Genomic DNA, 14838 nt, shown 5'->3' with positions numbered 1-14838 from the left:
CAAATCTGTAAACCTCTAATCAGGCACACAGTAATCTGGATGCAATGTGTTTTACTTGTTAAAATGTTCTTTGAAAACTAATCTGTGTCATAAACAAAAACTGTCCTCAAACAATTCTGATATTAAGCACAGTAATTCATGACTACATTGTAGATGAAGAAGTTATTTTTATCCATTTGATTACTAGATATACTTCACAAAAATAAAATAAGCACTTCCACCAAAGCTCGCAAAAAAAGTGCCTTCTACTTAAGAGCTTGCTTGGTTACATAATAAGAAGGGAAACAAAAGGCCTAACATCTTCAGTAATGAAGAAGTCAATTGATAAGCAAAGCCATCACAATATCAAAGAATTAATCCCCCCAGTTCTGACTCAGGTGACAGTTCAGCAGAGGTCAGAGTGGCTGACACTGACCTCAAAAGCAGGTTTTAACTATTCAATGTACTGAAAGCTCCTGAGCTATCACAGCATTAGAATGGAACAAGCTGACAAATCAATTTAATCAGCAAAATGACTTTTTTTAAAAACAAATTGGCAGATCAGCCAATCAACAAATGTGTGTGTTCCTATCACAGATGGATGGACAAAACACAGCACACAATTAAAAAAAAAAAAGTTATATCTACCAATTCCTTTATATGAAATTTAAAACCTACAGATCTCTCTAAGAGTTCTAAATTGGTTAAGTTTTAAACACCTTCATTTCTCTGAACCAAAACCAAAAAAATACAGTCAGCTGATAAATATTTTTAAATTGCTCTGAAGATGGTTTTGTAAGAACAGATGTACATTTTAATATGAAAACCCTATAGAATAACTGAAGCAACCTAAGTATCACTATATCACCACCAACCAATGCTGCAAAAAGTGATATTGAACAGTACCACTCCTGTCATTGTGAAAGCAGGTTATTGTGGTTAGCATCGAATTATTTAAACAAAAATAATTTTAAAAAAAAATGAAATATTGATTTATTTTGACCCCAAACAAGGAAATAAAAAAAATGATTCAACTGAAAGAAATCTTATAGTGGTTTAATCTCTTATAAATACCACCAATTATGGATATCTGGTTTATATTTTGTTTTATTTCAGTTTAAAAGATATGCTCAGTCAAAGTTCAAGATATTACTTTAAAACTGTACCTGGCAATGATATACCAATGCTTCAGAATTGCTTATTTTTAGTATTAATGGTAGCTTTATTGTATGTAATAATAAACTTGACAGAGAAAATATTTTAGCTATATGATGAAATTGCACTGTGTGACTGTAATTTACATAGCATTTTACAAGAAATCTTTGGATGTTTGAGAATCACTATTTATTGATAGTATTTTTGCACATCAAAGTACGGTTCGTAGAACACCAATGGTCCGAGGAGCCCCTCCTGCTGGTCCAAAGAATTCAATGTTGAACCAAACAGAGGGGGATTAGGTTGTTGGAAAGGGCAATAGTCCATGAGAGGATCTCTCTTTTACTAAGTGGCCTGCAGAATGAAAAAAATTGGTGAACTACTGCCAAACCATGTATTAAAGAATCCCTTCACCTCTCCCGCTAATAAAACAAGAACTCACTTTAGATCTTATGTCATCAAGTTTTTAAAGTATTGGTTACAACTCTACATGTAAATTATCTCTGTAAAAATGTCTGGAAATTTTTCAGACTAAATCACTGGGTACTTAGGCTCCTTAACAATTTGTGGAGTACTTGCATTCTCAAAGCATTTGGAAACTGAAGCTGAGCACTTGTTTGTGAGAATCAAGTAAGCCGTGCCTGTTAAGAAATTTTTGTGAATGTGAAGAAACTTTGTCCCATACCTGCCTACTTTAGAAGGCCCCAAAACTAACAGCACCTTAGAAAAGTATGTATGCAATTATGGAATTAAGGGATTTTCACCAAAATATTTCATATCTGTGGTATATTATATTTAAAAAATGGTATGGACTGAAGAAGCAATCTGATCGGTGGAAGATTACAAATCTATATGAATATTTAGCAACAATTTTTTTCTCTGCAATCCATACACCTACAAGAGGGGCAGGATCATGGAGGAGGTAACACTGGACAAAAATGTCCCCTCCCCCACCTTTTATTTGTTTCATTTTAGGACTGTGTAAAATCAGCCAATAGATTTTTGAAAATAGATACTTAAATTTAAGCAACGCTGACTTCTATTTCTAATGCTTTCATTTCTAACCACCACAGGCCAGACACATAATTCAGACAAGGAATTCTGCCCCAACAGATGATACTCCCCACTCCTTCCTTGTTTACATCACATTTTAAAGTAAGACTGTCGTTTCTTGTTGTTGAGCTTTTCTGAAGCCATCTTTCGGTTTGCTCAGAGAATCTGGTTTTACATTAAACTCTAAAAGCATCAAGATTTGGTTTGAACCTGATCTCCAGTGGTAGAAAACCAAGCCCTTTTATAATGAATACTCTACCTTGCAGAGTTTCAGCCATGGCATCCTTGTACAACGCAGCTACAGCTGAGAGTTGCCATTCACTCTGTATTCTCTGAAATAGCTAAGTCTTAACCTACTGACAGCTTTAGAAAATTGAATCTGGATTTCAGAATGAATCCAGAATTGGACAGGGAGCCAAGTGCACTCCATGAAGAACTGCCACAGTGTGATCTCATTGGACAATTCCATTTGGGAAGCAGGCTCCCGTAAATTGAACTAACTGGAGCTTGTATATGGTCTTTGTAATCAAGACCAGATATTATTTATTATTTTTATTGCAGTAGCTCCCGAAGACCCAAATCAGGATTAGGGCCCTATTGTGCTAGGTGCTGTACGAACACAATGGAAAATACAAGCCCTGATGAGTTTACAATATAAAAAGGCAAGATAGACAAGCATATAAATAAAATACCAAAAGGTATAAATCTTGTGAATTACTTAAAAAAAAAAAAAATCTTTCCCCGACCCACTTCTGCCTCCCTTGTTCCCTGAGCTTGGGGCCCAGCCAATCTGCATCACTAGTGTTGAACTGATATGCCTTCTTGCTCACCCCACAAAAACTGATTCAGGAATGAAAAAACATAGGCATTGCAATAATACAACTTGGAGACAATGAAAGAAAGGATGAATATGGGTTAAGTCTGTATCTGAAAATAAAGGGTAATTTGCTGATGAGCCAAAGATGGGAAAAGATATTTCTGGCCACTACTACTATCAGTGTGTCTAGGAGCAGCAGTGTCTAATGCATTGCAACTCCTAAATTGTACACCACATTGACAACTCGGAGGCAGATACTCTCAAAGGGTGAGAAGCTAGTTCCTTCCAATTAGTCAAAGTGGTTTCTCCGTCCCGCCAATCTCAGGTCCATCTTGAGCATATTGAGGTTTAAAGCAGGCAGTTTGACATTGACACTGTTTCGAGAGAAGCAAATCTTTTCAGAAATATACCATTTTCCTCCCACTAAAGAGCACTCCCTAAAACCTGGTATAGGAAATTAAAGCCTCTTCTGCTGAGTCATTCTGGATTCAGGTGCTAAAACCTACATTATGATTCAGGCTAATTACTACTGAGTTATGGTGGCAGGTGAGTCCAATTAGCTCCAAGCAGGATATGTGAGACTGGGAGACGCTCTGTGTGTGTAAAGGGAATTGAGAACAGAAGAGACTCCAGAGAGAACTCCTAGATGCAGTTAGGACTGATAATTTATGTTTTATTATTTTTTAATTATCCATAAAGCCAAACCCTAGGGAGGGGCTGAGGATGAACTAACTCATGGTCTGTGGACTCTGTTGAGGATAGGGTCAGGATGAAGACCATTCATAAGCAACCAATTTAATATTTTCCTCCTGAAGTTAGATTGTCATGGAAAATTTCAAGGAACACCTTCAGTTTAATTTGTGTGTGTGTTTTTTAAAAGCTTAAATAGCATAATTGTGAACATGAACAGGAAATGGTGGTTATAATGAGACAACGTAGATGAATACAATGATATAGTTCACATACAAGCATCATGCTTTTGGGAGGAATAAATTGTCATGGTAAAAGCCTATGGCAGACAAAAAATTAGTTTATGTCCACACCTTCTGAACTGCATTCCACCACTTAAGACAATTTTTATGTCTTATTTTTAAATTTATTCAATTTTAAAAAATGACTGTCCTGCTCCCACAAGTGCCGTATTAAAAATATGAGTTTTGAAGGTCGTTCTTTACTTTATATACATTGCCACCGTTGTTCAGTGTTTGTTATTGAGGACAGAATCTCGTTGCCTGATAAGCCTCCTATGATTTGCTTTTAAAATTTTAAGGGGGATCCAAATTATTTACAAGTACTGTAACATTTACTAAACTAATATTAAGATGGATTTAATTACAGAAGTATTTAAAAACAAAGTAACATGAAACATACAAAGAACACAGAATAGCGAAAATACAAAGATTACCCTAATAACTAATCTCAGGAGCGAGAAGGTATCTCTTAATATTCCATATGTAAGGTCCTGCCTAAAATCTTGAGATAACTTTAACAGTCAGGATAGTGATCTGGTTTAAAGGCATTCATTTTTTTGATAGCAAAAAAAATGAGGATAAACGACAAAAAAAGGGTTTGGCAAGATAAAGATTCCATAAACCCAGCCATTACAGCAATATATGTGCGTGTGTGTATACACACACACACACACACACACACTCCCAGTAAGGAATGAAGGTGGCCAAGGAGAAAAGACTGATTAATGGCAAGATGAAGGAAAGGTTCCAGTGATGCAGGCTGAACACAGTGTTGCCGCTCAGGAAATTAATATAGTTACAATTACTCCTAAGAATTAGGGCCCTGCATGTTCTAGGAGCACAGAATTTGCTGCAGAATATACCTCTGGCTGCAGAATTGTGTTGGAGAATCTCAGGCCTGGTCCAAACACAAAAATTAGATTGACCTAGATATATCGCTCAGGGCTGTAAAAAATTTCACACTCTGAGCACTGTAGTTAGGTCAACCTAACCCCCAGTGTAGGTGTGGCTAGGTCGACAGAAGAAGAATTCTTCTATCGACCTAGCTACCGCCTCTCAAAGAGGTGGATTACCTACACTGATGGAAAAACCCCTTCTGTAGATGTAGGAAGCCTCTACACTATGGTGCTATAGCAGCATAAGTTGCAGTGCTGTAGCTATGCTGCTGCAGCAGCTGTAGTGTAGACGTGGCCCATGCTTTAATTTTTAATTGAGTTTATAACTTTTATGGTTATGAAGAAAACCTTTCAACATTGCCTTCTTGACAGCATGAAACAGTAATTCTGAGACATGTGAACTGCCACATTCATCTCAATGAGATGTTAATTTTGAAGCCTGATAAGTTTAAATGTCAACACTGAATGGGATTTTCAAAGGGGTCTAACACAATTATGGGTCCTATTACCATTAAGCTTTAACGGGAATTGAGTGTCTAACTCCCTCAAGCCTCATTGAAAAATCCTAGCCACTATTAACTATTTCACTGCTGATTACTTTAGCAGAAATATCCAATTAATATATTTATCCCACAATCCCAAACTGCTTCCCACTGATCCGTAGATATCAAAACCTCCAGCTTCCCTTCCCTCAATTTCTACAATACAGTTACCTTTTGTGAATTAAAAAAATCTGTGCCATACCAAAACCTGAAAGTGTCTATACTGCATACATTAATTTTATTTATTATCAAAACAAACCAACCCCAGTGGTTACTCAACTGACTGCATTATTCATATTTAACTCAATGAAAACCTCCATTTTGAATTTAAACGAAGGTGTTGCAGAATTTCCAGTTTGTCACACCAGAGTATGCAGATGTCAAGGAGCTTCCTACAGAATTTAAGTTCCCCTTGCCATGTAGTACTGGAGTCTTGACGATCCCCACTTAGAAAGCCACTTACACAGGAGAAAATGTATTTAAACGTAAGATGGACTTGAATGTTGAAAAAGTGAGGGACAGTCGAATTCCAGAGAAACTCCAGAGAAACAATTCTTTTTCTGAGTGAGAAACAATGAGACCCAGCAATTAAAGTGGTGGTGTAGCAGAATGGTTCCCAAACTGTGCTCCATGGCACATTTGCTGGTGGCCTACAGAGAGCTGGATGATCACATGGTGCTAATTCTTATGTTGCTTGTACAGGTGTCCATGGACATCACAGTAAAGGAAAGCTTGGAAATAAGGGGTTGAATCCAGCCACATGCTAGCCACAAGCAGAATAAAAATGTCCTCGAGCAGGGAGGAAAGAATGAAGCAGATTGGTAGTAGGTTCCTCTTCTCCCCTCATTAGCTGGATTAAGTCACAAGGAAAGCATATTGGGGGGTGGGAGGGAAGGAAGGGGACAAGGCAAGAAAGAAGCATGTGCATGGGAGCAGAAATGAGAGATGAAATGAAAAGCAAAAGTAGACAATGTGATAACTTGAAAAAATTACGTATTATATAACTGAAAATATAGGAGTACCAGTAACTATTCCTTTACTTAGTGTAGTTTTTCAGTTGCAAAGCCTACACTGATGGAGTGCTTACATTTTAAGATAACATCTTTATAGAAAATGCCATTGGCTTGGGAAAAGTATGCTAGCATGATAAATCTAAAACGTCAAAAAATATTGCAGCAACATTTGTTATAACAATTACAGAAATATTACAATCTCAACTTGCACATACACAGCTGTAATAAAATTCTGTCCAAACAAATATTTTCTACTATGTTACTTATAGAAGCTAACATTTTGCCCTGTTACATGTTCAGCTTTTCCATTAAATACAGATATTAATGTTACAGATGAAAAGTTGTTCCCCCCCATTACAATTTGCTTCAACACCATAATAAATAAAGCATTTTTCCTGGAAGTAAGATTGAAGTAATCCTGTACAAACCCTTGATTATCAATATGACAGGCAAAGAAAGAAAGCATTCAACAAGTGACTTTCCTTACCTTCAGCACAGCGATGAATGGTACAAAGTTAGCTCTCTGAAGCCCATTTTTATAGAGGTCTGAAAGAGAAAACTGGTACTAGTTTTGCTACTTAGCCTTGCCCCTTAATAATAATGCCAGCTTGTCTTTTAATCTGGCAAATAAAGCTCTATGCTGTTAGACGGATAAAGGAATGAAAGGGAATTGAAATTGATTTCTATTCTTTTGCTGCATGAAATTCATTACATTCTTAATAAGGGGGGAAAAAAAAACAAAACAGAACAGCCCAAGAAAATCTCAAAAGGGATTCAGTGAAATTAGATTTAAATCTCTACTGAGAACTAAGTGATTTTAGCAGAAGAGATACAAAACCTTTGTATTAAAATAAGCTCATAAAAGAATTGGAAACGTTATGTATCAATCAGTGCAACTATAAGGCCAAAATATACAAAAGGCTTAATCTTAATGATTTTTTTTTGTAAAAAGATTTAAACTACGAAGAAATAATGTCAATTGCCAGAGTTCCCATCACATATACCATTTTTTTCAAGGCAAGGAAATACAATTTGCTTTGTAGGCAAACAATAAAATATTACAAATAAATACATTACCTTTGAAAAAAGGTTTAATTTATTAAAATATTTTATCATTAAATGCATATTTGACATTTATGAAATAAAATGTAGATTAATAAATATAACTGGTAAAACAGAATTTTATATCTATAATAAAAAGTTCTCTTTTCTGGAAACTATGTAACTGTAGGGACAGGATGAATAGTTCCATTACAGCTTTATCATCATACAATAGTTATGATGTGCTACTTCACTTCATTAATACAAGTCTCCATCTGACTGCAAGGTCGTAACACTTGATAACTGGGCAGGTCAACAGAAGAATGTAGACACTGTTACAACTGCTCACCTAAATTCCCCTGCCTCTGACACAGACCATGTCAGATGATTATTATATAAGGATTAGATTTTTATCGCTAAATGTTGGTACATGTTGATTTCCCTATACACACAGGCAAACCAACAAAAAAATAAACCTATAAACATTTAAATTTATATTTCGGCAAAGTAAGAAAAATGCTGTTTGAGAACGTATTAGAGTTTCATTTAAGAATATTTACTTTGTCTATTTTACATGCTGCTTCAATGCACCCCCAGCAGCAGGGGACATTGAAACTGCAGCAGCATCCAATGTGCCTCTCAAGGAGAAGGTGATTTGGGGATCTCATATTCCCCCCTCCAACAAAAAGTGATTGTTAAGTCTCCAACTTCTTGTTAATTGAGTCGATCCAGCCCCAAGCACCATCCCACCCTGACGCCACCCATCCTGATGGCGCATGGGGGACTGCGCATCCCAACTGTGTTGCCACTTTTGTTGGTCTTGTTTTGAACACTTGCTAAATTGATTGAGGATAACTCAGGCAGGGAGGGATGCCTGCAAGCTCTGCAAGGGGCTGGGCAGGACAGAGAGCAGGAGGGCAGCTACCAGTGCTACCGCGGCTTCCTTATTTATACATGTGCTAGCACAATGAGAGCTAGTGCGAGTATGTTTTCAAAAACAGGGGAAATCACACCCCTGTAGACATAGGACTTGTCTATACCACTGATTAAGTCAATATAACTTACGTCACTTACTCAGGGGTGTGGAAAAGTCACCTCTGTGAGCAACGCAAGTTACACTCATTTAAAGCGGTGTCTACACCACGCAATGTCAGCGGGAGATGCTCTCCCAGCGACGTAGCTGCAGCGGCACCGAGGTAGCACGGTACTGTAGACAAGCCCACAGCCTAAGAATGGGGAGGGAAGAAACAGTTACTCATTCCCTCTCCCTTCTGCTGGCCAGGCTCTGCCTGTGTCCTTGAGCCCACCCAATCCTGAGGCAGTTTCTCAGCTTTTCTCCCCACTGTAGAGATAGGAAGGGTTACAAACATCACTTAAAGAAGCTGTGGAAGCAGAGAAAAAAAATATTTGGGGGGGGGAGAGAGAGGAGGGGGGTAGGACCCAGGATGAACCCTTTCTTCCATATATGAGAGAAAACTAGGAGGGGTCTGCATGGCATGGACAGAATACCACAGATTTTTAAAACTAGAGATTTTATCACCATTAAATTTGAATACATGTAAAGTGGCTTTTATAAGAAATGTGTTAGTTTCACTGTACTTTTATCATACTGGTAGCATGTTTGTTTTTACCTTCAGGTGGCCTATTGGATGTTGCCACAACGACAACCCCATTCTGGAACAGATTTTCAAAAAGCTGTTTCAGAATCATGGCATCAGCAATGTCAGTGACCTGTGGAAGACAACACAGTTGTTTTTCTTGCTTTCAACTTCTGCCATAATAGATCTGCAAATGGTTTCATAGTCAGAAAAAAAAATGGCTTGTTAGTAAAATCCTGGAGAAGGATTCTAATTATTGCTTGGGGAGGGGAAGGGGGAAATAAAGGAGATAATTAATAAGCAGGGAACACATGGCAATCTTTTAAAACTTGCCTGCTCTTTATTACAGAACCCCATCATTTCTTTACCAATTGCTAAATGAGTCCATGTTAACTTCTATTATAAAACTACAGGTGGGAGACACAGAAAACAGACCTACACATTTCAAAGAGGCCTAATTAATTAGAACCAACATGAAAAACAGAAGATAAAGAAAGAAAATACACACCAGCTGTTTTACATTTCTATTACCTTTCTAGTAAAGGTTGGTAGAGGTGACTTTAAATGGTCATGGGACTTCAGAAATAAGGACAAGTAGCCAACTATACATAATCAGCTGCTGTAGAAAATAGAATGATATGACATAGATACTATTGTGTGATTGTTGCACAAAACAATTCAACAGATGGCCCATCACAAAAATAAGCAATTTCATTGTTCTTTTTAAGTGCCTTCTATTACTGTCCATGAATAATCAAAAGGCACTGCAGTCACTTCCAGCATAGTCAGCCTCTTCTAACCTTCAGACAAAACATTCACTTAAAAAACATGAAAAAAATTGGGCGCTACAATTAATAGTGAAAAAAATTAACAAGCAGGAAAGTGAAAATTCTTAGGAAAACTATTTACTAAGGCTAATTTTAACTAACCTTGGGGTATCTAGAAACTGATACTATAAACTTGCAGCATACATAATGTTATGCATCAGAATGGAGAAAAATGTAATAAACTTTTCTGAACAGAAGAAAAATTAGATATGACAGTATAATATATGGGTTACAGAATCTCACAGGCTAATAAAAAAAAACAATGTACCCAGTAACGAAACCATCTTAACTACTGTTATCTATTTCAGAGTGGTACCCATGTTAGTTTGTAACAGCAAAAACAATGAGGAGTCCTGTGGCACCTTAGGGACTAACAAATTTATTTGGGCATACGCTTTCATGGGCTAGAACCCACTTCATCAGATGCATGGAGTGGAAAATACAGTAGCAGGTATAAATACACAGCACATGAAAGGATGGGAGTTGCCTTACCAAGTGGCAGGTCAGTCTAACGAGACAATTCGATTAATGTTTTCCTCATACTTTCCCTCCTATTGTTCATTACATCAACTTGTCACACTTTGTCTTAATTTAGGCCCTGACCCCACAAGGGGGGTCTCTGCGCATCTGGATTGTAGGTCTGGAGCTGCGGGCTCCAATCCTGCAATAGATAACACATAGGTAGACTGCTATACCCACATAAAGGCATGCTTTTCACAGGCCAAACAGTCCATCTATGTGTTATCAGTTAAAGGATTGGAGCCTTAGGCCTAGGGTATGTCTACACTTAAAATGCTCCTGTTGGCACAGGTAATCTACCTCCCTGAGAGGCAGTAGCTAGGGACATGTCTTCACGTAAAATGCACAGCTGTACCGCTGGTGTAGCGCTTCAGTGAAGGCACTACCTACATTGACGGGAGGGCTTCTCCTGCTGGCGTAAGAATTCCACCTCCCTGAGAAGCGATAGCTAGGTCGACAGGAGAATTCTCCCATTGACCTAGTGCTGTCTATACCAGAGCTTAGGTCAGGGTAGCTACATCTCTCAGAGGTGTTGATTTTTAAATTCCCAGTGCAGACCAGGCCTTAGTCTACATTAGAAAATGTCTGCCAGTATAGCCATACTGGCAAACCCTCCTAGTGTATATGCACGTTATACCAGCAAGAGTACTTTTGCTGATATAGCTCGTGCCGTTCCCCAAATAAAAGCACTTCTTTGCCAATATAACTGTGCCTACAATAGGGGTTTTGCTGGTATAAAACATCATACAAAAAAAAAAAATCACACCCCTAACCAACTTTACTATACTGGCAAAAGTTGTGTGTGTATATCTGGCCTTAAACTTTTGGGGGTTTGAGGGTTAAGTAGTTGAAGCCACTGCAGCCTCCACTTAATCCACCAATTTGTGGGGAACCAAGGCAAAAAGGGGGAAAGGAGGAAAGAGTCAGGCTTTGTCTACACTAGCACTTTTGTTGGCAAAACTTTTGTTGGTCAGGGGTGTGAAAAAAACCACACTCTGACTGACATCAGTTTCGCTGACAAAAATGCCGGTGTGGACCGCGCTGTGTCGGTGGGAGATGCTTTCACGCCGACGTAGCTACCGCCACTCGTTGGGGGTGGTTAAACTATACTGGCAGGAGAGTGCTCTCCCGCCGGCGTAGAACAGCTACACAGGAGACCTTTCAGCAGCGCAGCTGCAGCGGTACAGCTGTGCCACCGTAAGGTCCATAGTGTAGGCATAGCCTTAGACTCTGCTCCTGACAGCTAGTTTGGAGACAATGGGGGAAAGCTTTATTAACAGAAGTAGTTTTCTCCTTCCCTGTGATCCATCCTTTGGCAACCATTCACTTAATTCTTGTGGGAGGACTAATATTCAGGTGTATTTTTTTTTACATTTTCTTTTCTTCCTCAACAATAAGTTCAGTAACACACTCCATGGAGTGCATGCATCATCCAGCAACCCTCTGGTGTGTTCAGGACAGTTATTATACTTCTATCAAAGTATGCATGTATTGGCTGAGGAACACACAACCTGTTGAGTGTAGCTGCTTACAGGTCAGCGACGTATGTTTTCCTGAAGGCTCTTCTGAATTATTAAAACTTCAGAAACTTCCAAAGCTGTCTTCAAAACTCAAGACATGTAAAAGGAAAGTGGTGCTGACATTATTTAATTTGAAAGTTAAGATCCCTGTTATTTTTAGTTTCTACACACTCAAACAGAAGCTTCTTTTCAACTGCTTGAATGCCACTGTTATTTCTGATAAGAAATCAGAACATAATTTCAAATTTAAAAAGAATTTGGACTTTTTTATTGTATCAGAAAAAAATCTCAGGCATTGGGTTTTTTAAAATTATGATACATATTATTTTACTACAAACTTGGTATTTTTTTTTAATTACACACTTATGTGGCAGAATATACTTTCGCAGGAGCAGAGTCCATAATGGAGGATTGAAGAGAATTATAACATTTATGTACACTCCAGTGCAAATGTTTACAATGAAGTAAAAGAAAGCAATGAATAAAGGCCTGTTACTGAGTTATTATTTGATGTTACAGAATTTTAGTGTTTTTGCCTTACCAGAATAAATTAACTTTTGAAAGCTATATAATTAATAAAGCAAGAGTCATTTTGTGTACTGGGGTGCCAATTTATTTCTTTTGATCTTGTACAGCTTTGGAAGGGAAAGATAATTTTACAGTGTAAGCAAGCAGAAGACAATAACTGAAGCGTTCTCATAGCTCAAGTTTTTTCTGTACCCAGCATTCATTACAACCAGGAACAAAAGAGAAGGCTACAAATTACCAATAAGGGGAGTCTGCTAATGGAGAGAATGGAGAAATTTCATTAGCATTTAAGAGAAAAGATTTTTATGACCTAGTGCTGCTTTCCATTATGACTCACTTAAGTAAAAAAGAAAAAAAAATCCAATAGTTAATTTACATGTGTAAGTGCTTGAGACTCAGTCATCCACTGATTGGTACTGCTCCATATAATGAATGACAAACATAAGCATGTATTATCAGTAATTAGTATTAGCACAAAAATAAGAGCCTAGTTTTTTATTAGAGGCTTTTAATAGCTTTGCTGGCTTGTAAAAACTGTCTAAACTGTAGTTCTTTTTTAAACCCAAGTGATACTGAATAGTATTTAAATACTATCTCTGCGCGATCATTCTGCTTACCAAAAAGTAGGGATTCTATTTTCATTACCATTGCTATCTACCACAGGTAATACAAAATTAGAAGCCTAATTACTTTTGTATAGAGTTATTTCAGCGCTCGACAAAATAAAATAAAACCCAGATTTTATAACCACCCGTTAGGATACTGAAAAGCACCAATTATAATTACAAATGGCATGCATCTCAGGATTTTACATTTAGGGCCATCTATTAAAGGAGTATATTATTTATGTGGATGCAAAAAAGATGGGTTGTTTTATTTATCATAAGCACTAATGACAAAAGATTGGGAAGAATACTATTTATTAATCTGTGCACAAGCAGCTCATATTAAGACTGATCAAGCTTTCAGAAACATCTAGTTCATAAGGCATGCTCAGAGGCTTAACTTAGTCATTCGTATAATGGCACCCATACAGTACTTGCAACATGATACCTATTACATCTCCACTTTAAGATACCTGAATTCTTTCAGTAAGAACTTTAAGAAATAATAAGTAGAATAAGTCAATAGATCCTGAACTAGTTTTCTAAGTCACTTAGTCAATACATTATTTTAATTCTGTATTTGTCTGGCTGTTTCTCACCCCCACTCCTACAGGCTCTAATATGATTTACTCCAGGGTCACTATGATGTGGCTTCAGCCAGGTGTTAAATGGAACTCAGCAACTTCAGCAATGCTGTTGTCTTTAACAATTCTGCATGTGGTAGTCTCTGAAAAGTGGGCATCTTCATTGCTTTCTGCTGTCAGTGTCACAGAATCTCATCTCCTCTATACCACAAAGAACCACATCTTTACTTTTTCTCCTATATGCAAAAGGTATCGAAAGGAAACCTTCAATATTTCAAGTAAATCTCAACAACTACTTCTGTCCATTTCCACAATGCATGATCCTGGTTCTGCTGTAGGAATAACGACTTGCTTCCACTGTCATTGTCTGTTCTAAAGTAAAAGGATTTTTCAGCTGTCATTGTGGACAGCAATTTTGTCTGTATGTCACAGTTAATATTTGTTCTGCCTCTTTTGTTTTTCTTCCAGTTGTATTTGTAAATCTAGTATTTGCTTAAATTTGAGTGAATCAAGTCTTGTGTGAAGACTGCCAATTAGCATCTCTGCTGGGGAAACCAACTAGGGAAATGAAGGATAACATGTGTCTTTCTTTAAGAGTTTGTTCCCCCCATCTGAACAGCTCTTCCAGTCATCACATCACTTTGTGACTATTTAGGCAGGAAGATGACATATTCAGAAAGAGAGGCCTTAGCAAATTTCTGAAAATTGGGACTCACTGTCAGTAATTCAAACCATACAGTAGCACATGGCTTACATATTCTATGACTTGCTACAAATGATCAGCAATCTACTGTCTGAATTCAGAGATTTCAAAACGATCAAACAGAGTAGTACCAAATTAATAAATACATTTCTAAAATTGGCATAAGTATTCAATGTCCCGGGAATACTAAATTTGTTGTTTCCCTCCCAGCCACACCTTGGAGATAGAAAAAGGAAAGCGTTATTTTATTCAGTAAAATGATGGTAGTACTTCTACCTTGACAAAAGGGTGATGAGGCAATCAACTTGAAAAAAAAATTCCAGAAGGATCCGAGCCTACCTTTGAAATGTGGAACGAAAACAGAAAACTCCTCAGTACTGGAGTAACCAAGCAGTGGGTACCCATATGGGAAAAGAGTTATTTATACCAGTATATCCAATACTGGAATTAGCAAAGAGGTTCCTTTACCAAGTGTTTAAAATGTACA

At 37.5% G+C, this 14838-nt stretch overlaps 1 protein-coding gene across 2 annotated transcripts in view; it reads right to left on the bottom strand.

The window, feature by feature from the left end:
* AFG1L (AFG1 like ATPase) overlaps positions 1–14838 on the bottom strand; it is a 144285-nt gene that overhangs the window by 68988 nt on the left and 60459 nt on the right. For both annotated transcript variants that reach the window (XM_074948202.1, XM_074948203.1), the window contains exons 6-7: positions 9099–9198; positions 6914–6972 (exon numbers count right to left, since the gene is read on the bottom strand). In XM_074948202.1, the coding sequence (XP_074804303.1) occupies positions 6914–6972; positions 9099–9198 (159 nt within the window). The remainder of the gene's footprint in view (positions 1–6913; positions 6973–9098; positions 9199–14838) is intronic.

Source organism: Natator depressus, chromosome 3, assembly GCF_965152275.1.
Source record: "Natator depressus isolate rNatDep1 chromosome 3, rNatDep2.hap1, whole genome shotgun sequence".
NCBI lineage: Eukaryota > Metazoa > Chordata > Testudines > Cheloniidae > Natator > Natator depressus.
Note: the sequence above shows the minus strand (reverse complement) of the source record. Positions and strands in the feature narration are given on the sequence as shown.